This window comes from Pan troglodytes, chromosome 5, assembly GCF_028858775.2.
Source record: "Pan troglodytes isolate AG18354 chromosome 5, NHGRI_mPanTro3-v2.0_pri, whole genome shotgun sequence".
Classification (NCBI taxonomy): Eukaryota; Metazoa; Chordata; class Mammalia; order Primates; family Hominidae; genus Pan; species Pan troglodytes.
In genome coordinates this window covers 157818229-157842552 of record NC_072403.2, presented here as the reverse complement: position 1 = coordinate 157842552, position 24324 = coordinate 157818229, and the positions used below count along the sequence as shown (strand labels likewise).

Sequence of the window (24324 nt, the reverse complement as noted above, 5' to 3'; positions counted from 1 at the left end):
TTCTGAGCAGTAGGTCTGAACAGTGGGCTTAAAATATTCTGTACATCTATGCTGTTAAGTAGATGTGCTGTCATCCACACTTCGTTGTTCCATTTATAGAGTACAGACAGAATAGATTTAGCATAACTCTTTAGGGCCCTAGGAGTTTCAGAATGATAAATGAGTATTGGCCTCAAATTCAAGTCATTGGCTGCATTAGCCCCTAACAAGAGAGTCAATCTGTCCTGTGAAGCTTTGAAGCTATGAAAGTCCTAGATGGCCTTTTCTTTCTATAGAAAGCTGTCTTATCTACATGGAAAATCTGTTGTTTTGTGTGGCCACCTGCTTCAATTATTTTAGCTAGATCTTCTGAAAAACTTGCCACAGCTTCTACATCAGCACTTGCTCCTTCACCTTGTACTTTGATGTTATGGAGATGGCTTCTTTTCTTAAATCTCATGAACCAACCTCTGCTTGCTTCACATTTTTCTGCTACAGCTTCATCACCTCTCTCAGCCTTCACAGAACTGAAAAGAGTTAGGGCCTTGCTCTGGATTAGGCTTTGGCTTAAGGGAATGCTGAGGCTGGTTTTATCTTTTATTCAGGCCACTAAAACTTTTTCCATATCAGCATGAGGCTGTTTCATTTTCTTATCATTTGTGTTTTCATTGGAGTAGCACTTTTAATTCCCTTCTAGAACTTTTCCTTTGCATTCACAACTTTGCTAACTTTGGCACAAGAGGCCTAGCTTTTGGCTTATCTCAGCTTTCGACATGGCTTCCTCACTAAATTCCTTTGGTTTTCGATTTAAAGTGAGAGATGTGCCACCCTTCCTTTTACTTGAACACTTAATAGTCCATTGTAGGGTTATTAATTGGCCTAATTTCAATATTGTTGTGTCTCAAAGAATAGGGAGGCCTGAAGAGAGGAAGAGAGACAGGCGCCAATCGTGAAGCTTTCAGAACACACACAACATTTATTAAGTTTAGCACCTTCTATGAGCAGAGTTTGTAGTGCTCCCAAAAAACTACAATAGTAACATCAAAGATAACTAATCATAGATCACCATAACAGATGAACAGCAAGTGAACACATGCTGCTTGAAAAATGATGCTGACAGACTTGCTTGAGTCAAGGTTTCCAGAAAACTTCAATTTATAGAAAAACATATTATCTGCAAAGTACAATAAAGGGAAGCAAAATAAAAGGAGGCGGGGATTTGCTTATGGAAACAGCTTCGTATCTGTGATAAAGGAATATACTAAGTAAAATATGGACTACCCTGGACTGTCTAACACAATTACAACCGATATTCACTTGGGCAAGAACTTAGTTCAAGTGCTTCTGTGGTCACACAACCCAAAAGGCCTCCACAGCAGAAAAGCTGCTATTAGGTACTCACTAACTAAGTACTGAGTCCCCAGTGTTTCCTGAGGGTTATTTCACAGGCTCCTGACCCTGAAGCCTCTCAGGGTTATTCCAACATTAAGCTCACTTCTGTGAGGAAGAGGTGAGAGGAAAAAAGACCAATAGTGGAAGGCCAGCTTCAGCGCAACACATGTATTTAACAGTTTCTCTCATCTTTGAATATTTATTCACATTTCCCTTTAAAGTCTGTTTTTGAGGGGGAGAAGCTTTATTCGTACCTACTTAGTGGCTGCTTTATAGCAGTAAAATAGATGCTTTTGCAGAATTATTTTCTGCTTTTCTTTTGTGAGACGGAGTCTCATTCTATCACCCAGTGGGGAGATGTCGGCTTACTCAATCTCTGCCTCGCAGGTTCAAGCATTCTCCTGCTTCAGCCTCCCGAGCAGCTGGGACTACAGGCGGGTACTACAGGCGCGCACCACAACGCCCGGCTAATTTTTGTATTTTTAGTAGAGACGGGGTTTCGCTATCTTGGCCAGGCTGTTCTCCAACTCCTGACCTCAGGAAATCCGCCCGCCTCGGCCTCCCAAAGTGGTGGGATTACAGGCGTGAGCCACCGCTCCTGGCCCCTGCCTTTTTATTAGAGCTACAAATCACACACGCCCTTCGCTTCAAGGGGAGCCCCGCCCCCTACTTCGGGCATTCAGCCATCCTGTGTTCTCTAATGGCGTGGGGCAGAGCTATCGCGAGACTCCACTGTATCCTCAGCAAGTTTTTAACAGTGTGAACTTGCGCAGAAGAGACTCATGAAGCCAGCGCAGGAGAAAGGGGGCGGGGTGCTCTGACGAGCGCGTTCGCCTTGACCCCACGCTACAGCGCGCGCCCGGCAGCTAGGCGCCGTGGTTTCTGGGTCTCCCGGGGAACCCCTACACGTTCCGGCAAAAAGCGCTCGTGCCCACCTCAAGCCCATGTTCGGTGGGTGGCGAATGCGTGCCCGTGATCTGCTGGGTCTGTAGAGGAGCGCAGGCCTGGTGCAAAGAGACTCAAGAGGCTCGGAGAACCAGCTTGGGTAGGCGCTTGGGTGATGGAAGGTCAGGGGTCAGAGGTCGGGAGGGAGGGAGGTGGTCTTTGGCCTCCGGGACCAGGGAGGGAGGACGCTGGTTGTCCTGGAGCCCGGGAAGCTCAAGGGCTGAGAGGGAGCCGCTGCGCGAGTCTTCCCCACCCCTTCCCGATCCCGGACTAGCGAACCCCGGACCACCACGTCCCTCCGGGGATAGAGTGGGGTCGTGGGAAAGGAGGCTGTGCTTCTCCTCATGCACTGGGGCCTGCGGTGTTTGTCTCGAGCGTCCAACACACTAGGATCCGGGAGTCCGTCGTCACGCTCCTCGGCCTCGCGGTCGCTTGTTTGCTCGGCCTGCTGGGAGCGATCCGGCGCTGACAGCCCCGCTCAGACTCCGGGAGCCGCTTGTGGGTCTTTCGGAAGATAACTGAGTGGGTATCCCCGTGCGCCGCAGATCTACCCCCGGAGGCTGGAACTGGGTCGCCGCCTCCCTTCTTTGTGCGCGGCATTGTGTTAGTAAAAGGGGAGGCAGAGGCTTCTCAGTCCGACTCAAAGTTCTCCGTTACCTTTGGAGGCAGATTAATTACATTCGAATTCAGAACCACTCTTTCACATTGTACAGTTTGACTGGTAGTTGCTATGTTTATGAACGAAGATAGGGGGTTGTTTGATGATTAATGGTCACTGTATAATGATCAGTTAAATAATGACCAGGAAGCTTGTACCCTTTTTCCAAGTAGTTTGACATTAGCACGAGGTAGAAATCCGAGATGTTTGATGCCTTCCAACTTGTACTTAAGGAACTTAAGGAACTTGGGGCTTTTTCTGAACAAAATAAGATAAAGTTATTACTGTTACTTTAAATTATTCCAGTGGGCATTAGTAGGAATGATGAAACTCTTGAATAGAAACGATCCATGATATCTCTACTGTCACAAAAAAAGACTATTTAGTTTATGATTAGTAAACATGCTGGAGACAGAGCAGTCCTGAGCAGTATTGTAATGATTATGTCTGTGCTCGATAACCTGCACTTTCTAGAGCTTTGAAGGACCAGTTAACCAGTAAGCTGGCAATTGAGAATAAAATAGTTTACTTCTGAGAGATGCTCTTGTATATCCTCTTTGTCCACCCGAAAGGAGCTGGACTTACAGAATTATTAAAACAAAGCTTTTATTATTAAGAGTTTAGGCCAGTAAGATTTAGGGGAAACAATTTGCTGGTGAAAAAGCTTCTTATGAGGGCATTTAAAAAGTTTATGTAACTAACATATTTTAGCATTCAGTAGAAGAAAATACTCTCACCTTGCTGGAATTATTTCTACAGAAAAGGAAAATATTATGTTAACTCTGGGTCATTAAGAGCTTCCTAGTACTTAGTAACGAGTGGGCTTCATTTCCATAAGACAACATTTTGGACAGGAATATGGCAAGTATGTAATCCTTTTTGCCCTTAATAGCCTAAACCCAGATCTACCATGGATTTGTTGTAATTCAGGATTTGTGTGTATCTTTTAAAGAGGAAATAATATTTTGGAGGGAAAAAATGTGAATTTAAGTTGTGTTATTCATTTGTTGGATTGTCTTAGTAATGTAACATTTTACGTTTATTTTTCTAGCATTCCATCCTTGTTTTCTGTTAAAGATACAGTTCAGGCAGTTTTCCCTGCCTCGTTCTAGTCATTTTTCTCAGAAATACTAGTTTCATAATACCTATAGTCTTCTAGAATGTGGATAAGAGAGACTTCTTCAAAAAGAAATAAGAGTAAAGTACCATTAGGTCCTCAAAAGGAGGGAATACATCCACGGAATTAGAGATCTTTGTTTCACCCTTTTTGTATGCCTTTACTTCCTAGCACTGACCTGGCATTGGGAGTACAACACTGAATGGGATACTACTCCTGCCCATCTTTCAAAGTGAACACTCTAGCAGTTGGGATCGAGGAGAGAGAGTCCCTTAACTCAGCTTCTCTAGTCATGGAAGCCTTTCCAGGGAAGATTGGGATGGAGACAGGCATAAAAGCAATTCAAGCAAAAGGCTTTTATATTTAAATACAAGACAGTAAAAGTGCGGTCCATATAGAAAACTTCACATAATTACGTTTTACCCAAACACTGCTAATTAAGGAGGAGGAAGAAGTAGTTGTGACTGATAAGGTATGAATAAAACCAGAAGAATATGGGACGTGGTTAGATACAGAATTTCACCAGTACTTGACTTATTAGTTGCCAAATTGCATTTTACTCATAAGTATATTTGACCAAATACTATTTTCTTTGGTTCAAGAAGTTAACCCTGAATAGAGATTTCCTTAAGTAAAGACTCAGTCAAAACCAGGAGCTTTTTGTTTGGTTGGTTGATTTTTGATCATGAATGTTTACTCAGTTAAGAACTGGACAAAGGGAGAGCATTGCTAGAAATTCTGGTGTTGACTTTTCTGCAGTTTATCATTATCACTGATAAGTACCTTGAGGCACTAATATTGGAAGAATCAGGTTGAAAGAATACATCTGAAGGAATGTGCAAATTATAATGGTGTACATGATTTAAAAGATACTGGATAGGTTTTACCAGAGAACAGAATAAATAGTTGAAGTAATGTTTTCTGGTTTAGTAATATATCTGTTACAAAATTATTGTGGGAAACATGGCACATATTACTTCTCACATTCCATTGGCTAGGACTGGTCACAGGACCAAACCAAGCTGGGCAGTCATTTCTCAACTACTCTATACTTTGAGTGGAAATAAGTGGATTTTAGTTGGCAGCTGGTTATCCATAACAAGGTTTTTTGAACTTGGCTGCACCCTGGAATTTTTTAGGGATTCTAAAAAATAAAGGGAGTAGTGCCTGGGCCCTTCTCCAAGACATTCTGACTTAGTTGGCTAGACATCAGGATTTTTTTAAGTTCCCCTGGTGATTCTAATGTGCAGCCAAGTTTGAGAAGCACTAATCTGTGGTCCCCCATCCTGCGACATTACAGTTTGGTTATTGTGAAATGTAGTTTAGAGCAGGGGTCTCCACCCCTCAGGCCATGGACCGGTGCCAGTCCGTGGCCTGTTAGAACCGGGCTGCACTGCAGGAGGTGAGTTGCGGGCAAGCGAGCATTACCACCTGAGCTGTGCCTCCTGTCAGATCAACAGTCAGTAGATTATCATAAGAGCATGAACGCTATCGTGAACTGCATATGCGCAGGATCTAGGTTGTGCACTTCTTATTAAAATCTAATGCCTGATGATCTGAGGTGGAATAGTTTCATCCCTAAACAACCCCCTCTCCACCCCACCCCTCTCCTCCGGTCCATGGAAAACTTGTCTTCCATGAAACCCATTTATGGTACCAAAAAGGTTGGGAACTGCTGGTTTAGAGTGTTCTCAGGATGATGATAAGTAGCAACTACCATTTATGGAATACAGGCCAAATTTCTAGTACTGCTGTTGTACTTAAATTATTTCTAACCACAATCCTGCTATCATCCCCATTTTAGAGATGAGAAAATTGGCACAGAAGACTGGATAACTATTCCAATGCCACACAGTCAGTAAATGCCAAAGCTGGAATTAGAATGAATATCAGACTTCAAAGCATTGCATTCTCACCTTTAAGCCACATCGCTTTGCTAATGTGAGACTCTGCTAGACAGTTGCTTTTTGGGTTTTCAGAGTTAATGATTCCACAATAACCATGTTGTTAATATTATTATGGTTAGTGTGATACATTGTATAACTGGCCCAATTCCCTTCCAACACTCCCTCTACCCTTCCACCCCCCATATCCATGCTCTTTGCCATGTGCAGTTTCACCTAGTAAAGAGGTGTAGTATATTTCTTCACCACTTGACATTGGGTCCATGGATATGTCTTGCTTTGGTCTGTGGCACCTTAGTGGTTTTTAAGCACTTTGAAAACTACTTGTGTGATTGGATTTGCGGTAATACACCTCAACCGTTGCCATAAAGAACATTCCTGAGTTACTTTGCTGATCCAAGGAGAGGGGATAGGAACTACATTAAGCAGAGCCAAACTGCTTTTCCAGAAACCTAGCCTAGATTAGCCTCCTTCAGCTAATGTGCAGATCTATGAGAATAAATGATTGCTATATCAAGGTATTGAGCTTTGAGGTAGTGTGTTACACAGCATGTTTGTGGCAGTAGTTAACTGATAAGCTACTATAGCATAACTTTTTAAAGTTCCTGCAGAGTGGCCCACTTTCAGTATTCCAGCTTATGCTTTGAGGAAAACTGGACAAACATAAACACTTAGGAAATTAAGAGCTTTCTATATTATTCCACTAAGATAAGAGAGGATAAGATGCTTTAAAAGTAGTTAACCATAGCCAAGGATTGATTTTAATCCATCACCTGCACATTCATAAGTGAAGCACTGGCTAAGGGAATAGAATTCTCATGATTGACTTAAACAAGCACTGTCTGATACATAGACTTTTTGCAATTATGTGAATGCTCTATATTTGTGCTGTCCAGTACAGTAGCCACTAGTCACATAGGGCTACTGAGCACTTGAAGTGGGGCTAGTGAGACTGAAGAGCTGAGTTTATAACATGTAATTTTATTTATAGTCATGCATCACTTAATGATGGGGCTGTGTTTTGAGGAATGCATCATAGGCAAGTTTGTTGTGTGAACATCTTAGAGTATACTTACACAAACCTGGGTGGTACCGCCAGCCTACTACACACCTAGGCTCTATGGTACAGCCTGCTGCTCCTAGGCTACAAACCTGTACAGTGTATTCGGTACTGGATACTGTAGGCAGTTGTCACACCGTAGTATTTGTATATTTAAACATATTTAAATATAGAAAATGTACAATAAAGATATGGTATAAAAGATAAAAAATAGTACACCTTTGTGGGATACTTAGCATGAATGCAGCTTATAACACTGAAGGTTGCTCTGGGTTAGGGAGTGAATGTGAAGGCCTGGGACATTACTGTACACTTCTGTAGACTTTGTAAACACTGTACACTTATGCTACACAAAGTTTATTAAAAAATAAAGTAATGCGGCTAGGCGCGGTGGCTCATGCCTGTAGTCCCAGCACTTTGGGAGGCTGAGGCGTGCAGATCTTGAGTTCAGGAGTTCAAAACCATCCTGGCTAACACAGTGAAACCCCGTCTCTACTAAAAATACAAAAAAAAAGTTAGCTGGGCATAGTGGCAGGCACCTGTAGTCCCAGCTACTCAGGAGGCTGAGGCAGGAGAATGGCATGAACCCAGGAGGTGGAGCTTGCAGTGAGCAGAGATCACGCCACTGCACTCCAGCTGGGCAACAGAGTGAGTCTCTATCTCAATAAATAAATAAATAAATGCATTATGATGTTACAATGGCTATGATGTCACTAGTCCATAGGAATTTTTCAGCTCCCTTATGGAACCACTGTAATATTTGGTCCCTCATTGACCAAAATGTCATTATACAATGCATAACTGTATTGAAAGTTAAGTAGTCACATGCAGCCAATAACTACCTTATTGGATTTGCTTTGGCCAATAGTAGCTAGAAACTACTTCCTTGGAGGTGCCAAGGAAACCACTTCCTTTGAATCATAGGGCCACCTTATTCCTAAATAAAGGTTCAGTCATCAGGGAAGGAGGATAGACCTTAGGCAGGTAAATAATGTCACTTTAGTTTCTTTTATGGTTATTGGTCTATTCATATTTTCCTTCTTGGGCCAGTTTTGTTCATTTGTATTTTGTTAGCAAAATTTTATCACTTTATAATTTATCATTTTATCTAGATTTTTCAGATTTATTGAATAAAGTTATACTTAATATTAAAATTTCTAAATCTTGTGCATCTTTTTGTTTTTGCTCTTTAAATCAACTTTATGATATAATTTATATATAAGAAAATTCAATTTAAAGTATATAATTTGATGAGTTTTGACAGATGTATACTCTGCAATCATGTGTTGAACATTTATGTCACCCCAAAGCCTGCCTTCCTGCTCCTTTGCTGTCAGTCACCTCTTTATACTTCCTTGCCCCTGGTAACCACTCATCTGCTTTCTGCAATCAGGTTTTTGCCATTTCTAGAATTTCATGTAAATGGAATCATATAGTATATAGTCTTTCACATCTAGCTTTCTTCAGTTTAGCATAATGCTCTAACAGTTCATTCAGGTTATTTTACAGAAGTCTCTTTTTATCACAGAATAGTATTCCATTGTGTGAATATGCCACAATTTGTCCGTTCACCAGTTGATGGACATTTGGGTTTTCTTCCAGTTTGAGGCTTTTAATAGTAAAGCTGTTAACATTCAAGTTTAAATTTTTGTGGATTTATGTTTTGATTTCTCTTGGATAAATACCTAAGAGAGGGATTACTGGGCTGCATAGTAAGTTATATTCAATTTTATTAGAAACTGATACTTTTCCAAAGTGACTGTGCTGTGTTCAAATGTTGGAGAGTTCAGTTCTGTTTGAGCCATACTCTAAGTGTTTTAAATTTTTGACTATTTTAGTATATGAATAGTGGCATCTCATTGTGATTTGTGGGTTGAATTTGTATTGCTTTAATGACTGATGCTGGTGAAAATATTTTCATGTGCTTATTTTACACTTATAGGTCATCTTTGGTGAAATGTCTATTCAAAATTTTTGACTTTTTTAAATGTTTGTCTTACTATTAATTTGTGAGAGTTCTTTATATATTCTGCAAACATATCCTTCATCAGATACTTGATTTGCTAATATTTTCTCCCATCTGTGACTTGCTGTCATATTTTGATGACAGTATCTTTTGAAGAACCAAAATATTTAATTTTGATGAAACTTAGTTTATCACATTCTTACATAGTCTATGGTTTTTGTTTCCTGCTTAAAAATTTTTGTGCCTTTTTTTTTTGGGCTAATCCAATGTCATTTAGGTTTTCTCCTCTGTTTTCTTTGAGAAGTTTTAGTTTTAGCTTTTATAGTTTATTATCTATTTTTAGTTAATTCTTACATTTTATGAGGTAAAGCTTCATTTCATTGCATATTGGTATCCATTTACTAAAAGGATACCTTTCCCATTGACTGCCTCTGAACTTCTTTCAAAAATCAATTGACCATCCATGTGTGGGTCCACTACAGGACGTTTTATTGTGTTCCCTTGATCTATATGTTGGTCTTTACACCACTACTGCACCATTTTTATTTCTTTTGACATATGTCTTGGAATCAGTGTAAGTCATTCAACTTTATTTTTCTTTTCTAAAATTATATTGACTTTCCTGTACTGTAGGCATTTTAGTATAAATTTTAACATCAGGTTGTCAGTTTCTACAGAACAAACCTGTTGGAATTTTGAACGGGATTGCTTTTCTATAGGTCAGTACTAAGAAATTGACATCTGAACATTTTGAGTCTTCTAGTCCATGAACATAGTACACTGTATAGATCTGTGATTATACTGTTATACTATTTTCTAAATTTTTATGTATGCTTGAAAATTTTCAGAATGAAAGTATAGTAAGTTATCTTTTACAGAAATTTAAAAATCAAGAAAAAAGTTTACTATATTTATACACATATTTTTTGTTTTTGCTTTTTATTTCCTTGTGTGTGGATCCAGATTTCCATCTGATGTCGTATTTCTTCTACCCAAGCGCTTCTTACATTACTTAGATTGTAGGTATACAGGTGATAAGTCCTTTTGGCTTTTGTTGATCTTTTTTTCACCTTCATTTTTGAAAGATATTTTGCTGGGTTTAGAGCTGTGGGGTGGGAGCAGTGTCTAAACCAGAGAAATAGGGCCAATCTGGAGAGAAGTCCTCACTTTTCAGTAATTTAATTATGGCATACCTTATTGTGATTGTTCTTTATGATTGCCCTGATTGGGTTTCATTGAGCTTCTTGGTTTTCTGAGTTGATGGTTTTTATAGAATTTGGAAAATTTTCATGCATGATTTTTTCAAAAAGTTTTTTGTATCCTTTCCATTCTTTGCTGCTGAGATTCCAGTTTTATGCATGTTTGACTCCTTAACATTGTCCAGTAGGTTTCTGATGTTCTATTTATTGTTTTTTCAGTCTTTGTTTATCTCTACTTCATTTTTAAGTTTCTGTTGTTACTGTTGTTTCCATTGTTTAAGCTTATTCCGCTTCTTTTTTTCTTTGCCATTTCTAATCTGCTGGTAATCTCATACAATGTGTTTTTCGTTTTAGATGTTGCATTTCCATCTGCATAAATTCTATAGGAGTCACTTGTATATCTGTCATTTTTCTTTGTCATATTCATGTTTTCCTCTACCTTTAACATATTGAGAATATTTACAGTAGCTGTTTGAATGTTTGTTTCTGCTAATTATATCATCTGTGTCTTTTCTGGGGCTTTTTGATTTTTTTCTTGTAATGGGTCTTATTTTTCTGTTTTATTTTCATTTTTTTTGCATGCCTGATAATTTTAGATTTGATGCCAGACATTTGTGTTAGATTTTGTTCCTCTCTTTTAAGTATTGTTGGGCTTTGTTCTGAGGGGGGCAGTTAAATTACTTGGGATTGAGAGATTTACCTTCCTATTATATTGCTTATTAAATGTATTTCTACAATTTATTTTATTTTATACAACAAATTGCCTTTACTAAATTATCTATTAAAGACTAGCAAAGCTATTAGAATTTATTTGATAAATGAGATTATGGTTAATATGTTCATTCCTTAGTCATAATGACCTGGTAAAAAATTACTCATTGCCTTATATCTCACAGAAGATTTCATATTATGTTTATGGGCTATGAATTTATGCTGAATTTCTCATCTGGTTACCCTTAAATACTAAATCATCTCTTGTTATACCTCCTGTTGTTTCATTTGTCCTCTAGAGTTCACAGTTACCAGCCAAGAAAACTTGAAAATGAGCAGCCGACGGAAACGTGCTCCTCCAGTGAGGGTAGATGAGGAAAAGAGGCAGCAGCTTCATTGGAATATGCATGAGGACAGAAGGAATGAACCTATCATCATAAGTGATGATGACGAGCAGCCCTGCCCAGGTTCAGATACCTCTTCTGCTCATTATATCATTCTAAGTGATAGTCTAAAGGAAGAAGTGGCTCACAGAGATAAGAAGAGGTGTTCAAAAGTGGTGAGCTTCTCAAAACCAATTGAAAAAGAAGAGACTGTTGGTATTTTTTCCCCTTTGTCTGTAAAGTTAAATATTGTGATTTCTCCCTATCATTTTGATAATTCCTGGAAAGCATTTCTAGGAGAATTAACTCTTCAGCTTCTTCCTGCGCAGAGTTTAATTGAAAATTTTTCCGAAAGGAGTATTACATTGATGAGTTCAGAGTCAAGCAATCAGTTCCTGATTTATGTTCATTCAAAAGGTGAAGATGTAGAGAAACAAAAAAAAGAACCAATGAGTATTTGTGACAAGGGTATTCTGGTGGAGTCATCCTTCAGTGGTGAAATGTTAGAAGATTTGGAGTGGCTACAAAAGAAGAGAAGAATAAAACTCTATCAGAAACCAGAAGGAAATCACATTATCAAGGTACTGTTTTTTGTGGTGTCTTTTTTGAGGCTCTTCTACATTGGCAGTCCACTTTTAAATTAACTTGTGAGAGAAGTCTGAAAAGCCAGCAATAAGCCTTTCATTGTTAAGTTTCAAAGTACACTTTAAGCTTTTAATAACTATTCAAAGTATGTTACAACTAATCATTTTCAGGCTACACTTTTTCAAGATCTTCCATCTCTACTTTCAGTGACTTGTTTTGGTCCTCATCATCAGTTCCTCTTACTGCAGCAGTCATTTAACCATTTATCTGTTTGCTATTTTGCCTTTTCAAATGCTTCGATTTTGTCTCTGGAATTGTATGATTGAATGCAAATGAAATTCTACCCATTACTGCCTACAGAATTAAGTATAATCTTTCTAATCTGGCACACAAGTTCCTCCCTTGACAAGCCCTTGAGCCTTACCCTTTATTACTCTGCTTTTTATTTTGTCCCAGAAACTCCAAATTGATTTATTTTCTCCATATACCACACTGACTTTCTGCGTCTTTGCTTTTGCTCTTATAGTTAATTCTGCTTGAGTTGTTCCCTTCTCCTTCCCTGGTAATTCCTGGTTATTCTTTAATATTTAGTATAGCATTTAATTCACCTAGGGAGATCGTTTCTTAAATCTGTTGGTAGTATTATGTGCCCTCTCCTCAGAATCTCTGGTAGATTTTTTTTTTTTGGCCTTGGCGGCTTGTCACATACTTAACATTTTAGATCATTCCCCTCTGCTAAACTATGAAGCCTTTCATCTTTACAGCCTAGTAAAGTACCTGGTACCTAAATTTTCAGTAGATGAATGAATAAATTTGTAATTTATTTCAGTCTCTGTCATTCACTGGCCAAATAACTTTATGTGAATAATTTAAATGCTCTAATTTCAGTTTCTTTATGAAATGTAAATAATACCCATTCTTCTTACAGCATAGAATTGTGTTGAAAATCAGGCCAGATAATGTAAGAAAGTATACTTTGTAAACTGTGAAGCAAGTTAATATGCTTTTATGCTAAATCTGAAAATTTAAAACGTTAATTTCATGTTGTTTAACTGAAAACTGTCTCATATATTTCTTGCGTCGATAACCTTATAGTTTTAGAATTGTCAGAAGGAAAGGAGAACATTTAGAATTATTAGATTCCAATTAATTTTTCCCTGTACAGTGAAACTATGTAATCAAACATTCCCTCTCTTTACTGATTTTGCCAAAATTGTGGCTCAGTGATAACAAGTATGTAACAATTTATGACTCACATATCTGTGTTCTATCTACGTTCCCTACAGACCAAGTGTTAATCTATTCTGTTTTTCCTGATCCTGAATTTTACAAATATTTAAACATTTATTGCTGCTGTAGTAAGACATCACCAAGCGAGCCAAGACAGAATACTAGCAGTAATGAAATACACTCTTTGTCATTCATTTCTGTGTAAGGCTGGTGGATTCCTGTTCTGTAGTGAAAGAATATGAGATTCTCAGTGATTAGGGACTCAGGTACGACATAGTCAACATGAAGTAAAGGGAATTAACATTTATCGAGTGTCTACCATTAGAAACTTTTATAGTTATATTATTTAAGATGGACTTCTCTCCATTTTGTAAATGAGAACACTTGGGTCAAAATCAATAGGTTATTTTTCTCAAATTCATTTAGCTTCTAAATATCAGTGCCAGTATTCAAAATCAAGTCTTTCAACTGTAAAACTTCATACCACATTGCTTCACTAGGGTCAAAATATTCACATTAATCAAGGTCTGTTTTTTTACACGTTTTAGTGTTTGATTCAGTAATGAGGATGCCCAAACCTAACTGTGCAGAATATTCCTAACATGTATGTCATAATCTTCTGGGGAAATCGGCATTTTTAACAAACTTGACTGATTAATTCATCAGTTTTGGGAATCATTGCATTGGTAGATAGAACTAGGTGTTCTTATCACATTCTCCCAGGTTCGATTTCAGTTAGGGGAATATTTTTTTCCAGCAACTCGAATTGTACATTGTAGGCACTTACATTTGTAATTTGTTAGTGAAAATGAAACACGTGGGGGAAATTTGGTAGGTATGTATTTATTGTTTGTGTCACACATGCTATGAATACCTTTAAAAGTAGTGATGCTAATTTTTTCTTGCTTATGTCCTCATAAAGAATGGTATATTTCAAATGAAACTACTTTTATTTTGATTAATTATTTGTAGGTTGGAATTTATCTTTTGGAAGCTGGCCTAGCAAAACTAGACTTCTTGAGTGATGCAAATTCAAGAATGAAAAAGTTCAATCAGCTCATGAAGAAAGTAATGGAAAAGTTACACAATTCTATTATTCCAGGTAATATTTACAGTAAACTTAAAAATTGCTATTACTTAGGAGTTGTGAGTTTTTTCCTCTAACCCCTGGACATAACAATCAGAAAAACAGCTAATAAAGCCATAATAAAAATTAAATGATTATATGGCAAATTATACTTATTTGAAATGCACCCACTAATATAATTTGTTTCTTTGGTTAACTCTGTGCTTACCTTATATTAAATATTAAAGAAATATTTGTGGAGTCAATATGCAAGTCAAAAGGCAGAGTCTAAAGGGATCTGAGCTGGTTGGGATTTTTGCATTATTCCTGTGCTTTTATTTTGTCATGGGCCAGAAATTCTTGGCTGGCGTTTATTCCACCTCTCCTTTGCAGTCTGACAAATAATTTCAAAAGCCTGATTCCCATAAAGACCAGATAACTTTGCTCTGTTTCTTGGCAAGACGTTGCATCTTTGGTCAGGACTGCAGATTCAGAATTGTCTGCCATTGGTCACCTTGGGAGAGTGTGGATGGCTTGGTGCAGCTCATCAACACTACTGGAAAAACAGCCCAAATTCTCCAAGTTCTGCTCATGGTGGGTCAGCATTATTTCAGGTGCAAATTATAGAACATTGTCATACTGGAGTATTTGAAAATCAGTTTCTAACTTCGATTGTTATTTCTCTAGTACATTCTTTGCAATGCTTTATAATATCAGTAATAGTAAATCATTTTGCAAGTTAGATACTTTAAATGAGGAAATCTCTGGTTTCGGGATTAGAAGGAATGAATTTAAGTACATCTAGAGTTTTTAAACTTAATGGCCTTTTAAAAATATTACAATTTGTTCATTTTAAAGCCTGGTATCTAAGGAAAACTTCAAATTTAGCTATTAATCTTAGATTATATAATTATAGTAAAAGTCTAAAACAACCGAGCATAAAGCTGTACATTAATTGTGAAGTTTTGGAAATTTTACATGGCATATTTATTGGAAAAAAATAAGTTGTGAATTTTTTGGTGTGATCTTTTAGTTTTAGAAGTTATGAGGTATGTCCTATAAAAGTATATAGGCCTCTTTCAAAGCAATTCAGAAATAAATGATATACTTTTTCACCTTGAAAGAATTATGTTTTTAATAAAGAACCGTTAGCTGAAAGGAGTTTGTAAATATGTTCAAGGTTTTTATTACTTTTTTCATGTTATAGTAAGTATAAATCTTCTTCCACAGAACAATTGTGCCCACCAAGTGAACTTAGTGTTTTTACAAATTTGCATTAATAACATAATCACTTGTCTTCCAGTTGGCTGCTACTGCTACCAAATGCCTATCCTTTTCTAGCATAAGAAATAAAATGAGAACCCATTTCTTATTGGGCATAGAACAGTTATGTCTCCATATGGATTTTGTATGTTAAAATTACAAAAGTAAAGTAAGTTGTTCCTATATAAACTTCAAACAGTATTCACATTGAGTTCCTCAAATGTTTATAAAACATCCACAATAGACAATACACGTGTTAGCTACGTGTCAGCTTCTCTGAGGGGCTACAAAAATGAAAAACTTTGCCTTTGTTACCCTGGGGAAAGGACCAATGGACATAAATGATTGCAGTACCAGATAGATTACAATGTAATAATACTGTATCCACAGAGGAGAACATAATTCCAGCCAGGGAAAACAAAAGAAAATGCCATGGAAAAAGTATCAGTTAAACTTTCTTGAAGAATGGATGAGTAGATTTTTGATTAATGAAGAATTAAAGATAGGGCCTTTCAGTGACAAAACACACTGAGCAAGGCCCCAGAGTTGGGCAAGTTCATTGTATGCTCTTAGAATAAGAATTGCTTATAGTTAGAAAAAACCTATCAGTTTTTGAGTACATTTGCTGTGTGATGTACAGATGTGTTGGAAGAGGATGAAGATGATCCAGAGAGTGAGCCAGAGGGACAAGACATTGACGAGCTGTATCACTTTGTGAAACAAACACATCAGCAAGAAACGCGGTCCATCCAAGTGGATGTCCAGCATCCTGCATTGATCCCTGTGTTGAGACCCTACCAAAGAGAGGCTGTCAATTGGATGCTACAACAAGAGTGTTTCAGAAGCAGTCCTGCTACTGGTAAGAATAAGATGTTTAAAGAAAGTCCAATTGATTAGAGAGATTACATCAGAGACAATTAGGGCAGGGTGAAATTGATCATTAAAATAAACATCCTGAAAGTATAAGATAGAATGGGTGCCATAAACAAAATTATTTTCTAAGAAATTCTTTAAAATTGAAATCTAGAAAAATGAATTTGTGAGTTTCTTCATTCATAAAAGTTTGTACTGGTTTTTCTTGCCAAAAGGAAATCAATCCTGCCTCAATTGGAATTTTTAAAAACCAAGAAATTTTTTTTACATTCCTTTCAAACAAAGAATTGCTCTTTAGAATCTGGTCCAGTGGGAATCTTACTGACTATCTGCAAGAAACTCACAAGGTAATGGTGAATGTTGGTGACAGAAAGCAAATTTACAAAAGTAGGAGACTTATGTGTGATGAATTTTCCTAGATTTTGCATTTTTTTCTTTACAATAATAAAATGTCATCTGTTGAGTATTTTTATGAAAGTAGTAGTTTTACGGGAGGCATTTATGCCACTTCTTTATTGCTGTCTTTTTTCAATAACTTTGTGGGGGTAAAAGTGGTTTTTGGTTACATGGATGAATTGCATAGTGGTGAAGTCTGGGCTTTTAGTATACCCATCACCTGAATAGTGTATATTGTACCCACTATGTAATTTTTTATCCCTCACTTCCCTTCTGAGTCTCCAGTATCCGTTATACTATTCTGTATGCCCCCATGTACTTATAGCTTAGCTCACACTTGTAAGTAAGAACATGTGGTATTTGTTTTTCTGTTCCAGAGTTACTTCACTTGGGATAATGGCCTCCATTTTCATCCAAGTTGCTGCAAAAGACATTATTTCATTCTTTTTTGTGGCTGTATAGTATTCCATGGTTTCCATGGTGTGTATACACACCTGCCCCCCTCCACACACATTTTCTTTATCCACTCATTGGTTGATGGGCACTTAAGTTGATTCCATATCTTTGCAATTGTGAATTTGTACTGCAATAAACATGTAAGCATGGGTGACTTTTTGATATAATGACTTGTTTCACTTTGGGTAGATACCCAGTAGTGTTCTGGAGTGAATGATAGATCTACTTTTAGTTCTTTGAGAAATCTCCATACTGTTTTCCATAGAGATTGTACTAATTTGCATTCCCATCAGCCGTGTAAAAGCATTCCCTTTTTACTGGCTTCGTGCCAACATCTATAGTTTTTTGAATTTTTAATGGCCATTTTATTCTAGAATATAAAAATATAAAATATCTATTAATCTCTAAAAAAGCCAATTAAAAATTACTTGCTGTTTCATTGATGGGTAGAGACATGCTACTTATTTGGCAGTTGGTTTAAATAAGTTAAAATATTAAGGAGAAGGCTAGTGGAAGATTCTGGTAGAAACAAACTCAGCACTTCTGAGTTATGGTTTTAGATATTTTTTTCCCAGTTAAGTAAGCCTTTCTTCCCACTCTCAGACCCGTAGAAGAGGTCAGGTCTGATTCGGGTAAATGTATTTAGCCACCTAGCATATGTCTATTGAGTTATTCAAAGACTTCATATAATTTATTGCAAGATTTATTAAAAATAGACTCATTCATCAGGTAGGAGCTGGTTATATGTATTAGTTTTCCTGTTAATTCTCTGTAATCTGCCACACTTTGCTTATCTGTCCTATTATTTGCTGATGTGGATTTGTGCCCAAAACAAAGGGAGCTAAAGAGTAATATCAGAAGAAAAGAAATAGAGGGACTTTTAGCTTTTTACTCATGTGTTAAGTATGTGGCTTTTCCAGAATGAGATTTCACAAGAATATGGGTATCACTATGCCAGAGTATCCTCACTGTTAACCTATTCTTTTTTTAATGTGATTATCTGACTGAAGGGAAAACAAAAATTTGTTATTATGATTATATTTTTCTTTAGAAAGTGCCCTGCACTTCTTATGGCGAGAGATTGTTACATCTGAGGGTCTGAAACTCTACTATAATCCATATACAGGCTGGTAAGGCAAAATTTTACTTATATCTTGATTTAAAAAATAAATATAATGAAAAACTGTCTGAGATTGTTAGCATATCTGTAACTTTGACTCTACCTCATGAAGGAATCAAAGGTGAAGTCTTATTAGACATATCTATGGATAGGATAGATTTAGAATTAATAGCACTTGTCATTTTTCAGTAAATGAATTTGGAATAATAGACATTAAGGTGCTTAGTTATCAGGATTTAAAGAGATTATTATTCAAAGTAAAAATATTATCTTGTTTATTATGGGGCCAGTTTTATTTTTTCTTAGTAATCATTAAACATCATGAATGAATCAGTAGTTATTGCCCTTTGTATTTTTTTTTATTCATAGATTCATAAAGGTCATAGAAAGAAGGCAGACGTGTTCTCTTTTAACTACCACTCATTTCTGCACAGTTACTTGTCAGCTCAGGCAGTTTTTTTGGTTATCACAGTTCTAATGTTTGTAATCTAAGGTTTGAATTGTTTTGCCCTAAAATATAGTTTCAATAAACTTAGAGTTTATGCATTGCTTCCAGTTCTCTTTAGGAAAAGTAATTAGGAACATTGTAATTTGTATTCACATTCCTATGATGTGATTTATCTTGTTTTTTTCCTTAGCATCATTCGTGAGTACCCAAATTCTGGGCCGCAGTTGCTTGGTGGAATTTTAGCAGATGAGATGGGTCTTGGAAAGACAGTGGAGGTTTTGGCTCTGATTCTGACACATACTCGACAAGATGTCAAGCAAGATGCTCTCACTCTTCCCGAGGTAGGAGGGGTATAGTAGGGCTTGCAAAAGCAGGGGACATATGTTCTCGAAAAGCATCGTATGTTGAACATTTGCTTGGCACTTAAGTCAACACTTTCTGTTCACTCTGTGGGTAGTGATTTATATTAGTGGTTAGTTAACTTCAAGTGGGCAGAAAGAATGGGGTGTTTGTGACCCAGAAGGTTTATTTTTTAAGTAATGTTGGCCAACTAGGAAGAGAATTTGTGATCACTTACTGAACTTCCTTCTAGTTGGCAGAGAAACTCCTTTACAAAAGTACTGTTGACTCCTCAAATGTTTTGTCACTAATAAAGTCTCCATATTACTACTAAATATTTTTAAGAGCTATTTAAAAATGTTATACAAATCTCATATATATAAATCTTAGAACCAAATAATTAGAACTTTGTTAAAGAACAAGTAGCTTAGTAAATAGATTGCTAAATGAAACAAACTTCAAGTCCTTGTCCCAAAATACATAATTGTGTTTAAAAATATAAATTTTAGAGTTTACAGAAACAAAGTCCACTAAGGCAAATATAGTATATAGCTCATATTTTCTAGTAATGAAATCTGAAATCAGCCCTTACATTAAATCTTGCTGAAATGAAGTCAGTAGTTAAAGGTATAATTATAATTAATTACCTCTAGGACCCACCAGTCTCACAGCTTTAGCATTATGTTATCTTTCAGTAGGGTCAAGTCTGCAGAATTAGCCTTTCAGATTTGAGTAGAAAATTTTAAAAAAAAAATGTTTTCTTCGTAGACAAATGACTTGGAATATATTGACTTAACTATCAGTAACTTCTTTCTGAGATTTCCTACTCATTACTATTTTAATTCCAAGTTATTTTCATATTATTATAAATTCAATGGGTTAATTTTATATTTAAATATACCTTTAAAAGTTAATTTCAGAGGTTCCACACATAACATTTAGGTAATTTAAGATAATATGCACAATTTTTTAAGTGATAGCTAGCTGTAAACTCAGAAATAAAACTGTGTATGTATCTACAGCTATTTGGCCCTTTCTCTTGCAATTTTTTTAGAACTGTTTTGCATTTCCATAAAGAAGGAAAGTTAATTTCAATAAGCAATTCAGAATACTGAAAGCAAAACACTGTGTAACTACTGACTGTTGTTTGTATCAGGGAAAAGTGGTGAATTATTTTATTCCGTCACATTATTTTGGAGGAAAACTGAAAGAGACAGAAATCCAGAATATTGAATTTGAACCAAAAGAAAAAGTTCAATGCCCTCGTAAGTATGACATCTCTTAAAGGAAATACCTTCTTATAGTGATCTTTGCTAGAGTTCTTGCAATCCTTAGAGATATCTTGTAATTGTTATAAATAATTGTTTTTACAGTTATATATGCTTTTCATAAATGAATTCAATTACAAGTCATAATATCTTAACAAAAGTAAAGATGTATTATTTTGTTTGACTTGGCCCAGGTAGTTCTTGCTCAGTCTGTTATATTTAAATCTCTTTAGCTTACAGTTTAAACCAGGCTTTATTTATCTTTTAGGAAATGAATGTTTCGCATACTAATGGTAGCGTATACTTAAATAATTGTGAGAGTTTTCTTTTATAATTTTGAATGATTGTTGTTTTATAGTATTAACAATTCAATATGAGTAATTCTTCCTTCGATTATTTTTATTACAGTAATTTGTTTCTTAATATGCTGAGATACATTTTTATTACATATTTTTTCAAAATGGCACTCTGCTGTAATAAATCTTTGATTTATTTTTTTCTTAACTCAGTCCTCATGCAGATTAAGATTAACCAAGTTTTACTTTCTTTTCATTTTAATTATTTTGACTGATTTAGCATATCCTTTTACATTTAGCTACACGTGTGATGATACTGACAGCTGTGAAAGAAATGAATGGAAAAAAAGGAGTGTCCATCCTTTCCATCTATAAGTATGTCAGTTCTATATATAGATACGATGTTCAACGGAACAGGAGTCTTTTGAAACGGATGCTGAAATGTTTAATTTTTGAAGGTCTCGTGAAACAGATCAAAGGCCATGGTTTTTCTGGGACTTTTACATTGGGAAAGAATTACAAGGAAGAGGATATATGTGATAAAACAAAAAAGCAGGTAACAGAGCTTAAGTTCAGCTCTATATTAAGTACACGTATGTGATACCTTACTGAGTACATTGACAGATCCCAACTTGAAACTGAAACTCTTACGATCTGAAGATAAAAAAATAGGAAAAGTACTTATATCTGTAACTTCTACTTTCTACTTTGTGGATATAAACTCCATGAGAGTAACTTTACTTTGGCTATCATTAAACCCAGAGAATAATGCTTGGCGCATAACAAATACTCAGATATTTATTGAGTGAATTAAAAAACTAGTTGGCTAAGTGTATTATAGAGTATAAAGCATCTTCTGTATTATTTATTTTTATTATTTTTTTAAGACACAAGGCATCTATTGCCCTGGCTAGAATGCAGTGGTCATAGCTAGCTGCAGCCTTGAACTCCTGTGCCAAGCTGTCATCTTGCCTTAGCTTCCCAAGTAGTTGTGAGTACAGGCTCATGTCACCATGCCTGGTTAATTTTTCTTGTTTTTTTGTAGAGACGGGGTTCTCACTATGTTACCCAGGCAGGTCTGGAACTTCTAAATTCTCATTTTCTTTATATTATTATCTTATACAATTTCTGCATTTTGTTAGAAAACTGCTTCTGTTGGGCCAGTAATTTCAATTTGCTTTTAGGAAAATAGTTATAATATTTGCAATCATAAATAAAGATTAATGACAACAAGTCAAAATGTGGAGCTACCAGCTTGGCCACCAAGAAAAAGACAAAAAATTTATTTTCTGGAGTAGGGAGTCTATATATTTTTTTTTTTTTCTTTTTTATTGATCATTCTTGGGTATTTCTCGCAGAGGGGGATTTGGCAGGGTCACAGGACAATAGTGGAGGGAAGGTCAGCAGATAAACAAGTGAACAAAGTTCTCTGGTTTTCCTAGGCAGAGGACCCTGCGGCCTTCCGCAGTGTTTGTGTCCCTGGGTACTTGAGATTAAGGAGTGGTGATGACTCTTAACGAACATGCTGCCTTCAAGCATCTGTTTAACAAAGCACATCTTGCACCGCCCTTAATCCATTCAACCCTGAGTGAATACAGCACATGTTTCAGATAGCACAGGGTTGGGGGTAAGGTCACAGATCAACAGGATCCCAAGGCAGAAGAATTTTTCTTAGTACAGAACAAAATGAAAAGTCTCCCATGTCTACCTCTTTCTACACAGACACAGCAACCATCCGATTTCTCAATCTTTTCCCCACCTTTCCCCCCTTTCTATTCCACAAAACCGCCATTGTCTTCATGGCCCGTTCTCAATGAGCTGTTGAGTACACCTCCCAGATGGGGTGGTGGCCGGGCAGAGGAGCTCCTCACTTCCCAGTAGGGGCAGCCGGGCAGAAGCACCCCTCACCTCCCGGACGGGGCAGCTGGCCGGGCGGGGGGCTGACCCCCCCCACCTCCCTCCCGGACGGGGCGGCTGGCCGGGCGGGGGGCTGACCCCCCACCTCCCTCCCGGACAGGGCGGCTGGCCGGGCAGAGGGGCTCCTCACTTCCCAGTAGGGGCGGCCGGGCAGAGGCGCCCCTCACTTCCCCGACGGGGCGGCTGGCCCGGCGGGGGGCTGACCCCCCCACCTCCCTCCCCGAGGGGGCGGCTGGCCGGGCAGAGGGGCTCCTCACTTCCCGGTAGGGGCGGCCGGGCAGAGGCGCCCCTCACCTCCCGGACAGGGTGGCTGGCCGGGCGGGGGGCTAACCCCCCCACCTCCCTCCCGGACGGGGTGGCTGGCCGGGCGGGGGGCTGACCCCCCCACCTCCCTCCCAGACAGAGCGGCTGGCCGGGCAGAGGGGCTCCTCACTTCCCAGTAGGGGCGGCCGGGCAGAGGTGCCCCCCCCACCTCCTGGACAGGGCGGCTGGCCGGGCAGGGGGCTGATCCCCCCACCTCCCTCCCGGACGGGGCGGCTGGCCAGGCGGGGGGCTGATCCCCCCACCTCCCTCCCGGACGGGGCGGCTGGCCAGGCGGGGGGCTGACCCCCCCACCTCCCTCCCGGACGGGGCGGCTGGCCGGGCAGAGGGGCTCCTCACTTCCCAGTAGGGGCGGCCGGGCAGAGGCACCCCTCGCCTCCCGGACGGGGCGGCTGGCCAGGCGGGGGGCTGACCCCCCCACCTCCCTCCCGGACGAGGCGGCTGGCCGGGCAGAGGGGCTCCTCACTTCCCGGTAGGGGCGGCCGGGCAGAGGTGCCCCTCACCTCCCGGACGGGGCGGCTGGCCGGGCGGGGGGCTGACTCCCCCACCTCCCTCCCAGACGAGGAGGGAGGACGCTCCTCACTTCTCAGACGGGGTGGCTGCCGGGCGGAGGGGCTCCTCACTTCTCAGACGGGGCGGTTGCCAGGCAGAGGGTCTCCTCACTTCTCAGACAGGGCGGCCGGGCAGAGACACTCCTCACATCCCGGACGGGGCGGCAGGGCAGAGGTGCTCCCCACATCTCAGACGATGGGCGGCCGGGCAGAGACGCTCCTCACTTCCCAGATGTGATGGCGGCCGGGAAGAGGCGCTCCTCACTTCCTAGATGGGATGGCGGCCGGGCAGAGACGCTCCTCACTTTCCAGACTGGGCAGCCAGGCAGAGGGGCTCCTCACATCCCAGACGATGGGCAGTCAGGCGGAGACGCTCCTCACTTCCCAGACGGGGTGGCTGCCAGGCAGAGGCTGCAATCTCGGCACTTAGGGAGGCCAAGGCAGGCGGCTGGGAGGTGGTTGTAGCGAGCCGAGATCACGCCACTGCACTCCAGCCTGGGCGCCATTGAGCACTGAGTTAACGAGACTGTAGGGAGTCTATATTATCCTTGGGTAGCACTGAAGACAGCAGTGAACTGTGCTTTTGGTAATCCTGCTACCACCAAAACTAGAAGATTTCCCTCAGTTAATGCCATTGATTACATGTTGTGTCTTAACTCCCCTGTTCGACCTCAGCCCTGATATGCCTTGGAGGAAGCTGTCCCTATTAACTACCTGCCTATCATACTCCCACTATGTTGTACAACCCTCTTAGGTGTTCCCATAGCATCATTTTACTTTTTACTGTTCTCACTTTTCCAGTAGACCCCTTTGAGACCGGGGGCCAAATATTGTTCATATTTGTGTCCCTAGCATCTAACACAACTACTGGCACAGAATTG

General features: G+C 39.0%; 1 protein-coding gene across 11 annotated transcripts in view; it reads left to right on the top strand.

Moving 5' to 3' along the window:
* The first annotated feature begins 2070 nt into the window (after positions 1 to 2070).
* SHPRH (SNF2 histone linker PHD RING helicase) overlaps positions 2071 to 24324 on the top strand; it is a 124969-nt gene continuing 102715 nt past the window's right edge. For 4 of the 11 annotated variants that reach the window (XR_001718796.3, XM_054686384.2, XM_001172976.7 and 1 more), the window contains exons 1-8: positions 2071 to 2416; positions 11231 to 11895; positions 14102 to 14231; positions 16099 to 16317; positions 18235 to 18313; positions 18942 to 19092; positions 20247 to 20355; positions 20954 to 21210. Coding sequence is in view for 10 of the 11 variants with exons in the window: in XM_054686384.2 (XP_054542359.1) it covers positions 11263 to 11895; positions 14102 to 14231; positions 16099 to 16317; positions 18235 to 18313; positions 18942 to 19092; positions 20247 to 20355; positions 20954 to 21210 (1578 nt within the window). In the remaining variant the exon portion in view is untranslated. Of the gene's footprint in view, positions 2839 to 11230; positions 11896 to 14101; positions 14232 to 14662; positions 14790 to 16098; positions 16318 to 18234; positions 18314 to 18941; positions 19093 to 20246; positions 20356 to 20934; positions 21211 to 24324 lie in introns of those variants that run through there. The other 7 variants (XM_063813558.1, XM_054686381.2, XM_009452175.4 and 4 more) reach the window with 7 other exon arrangements.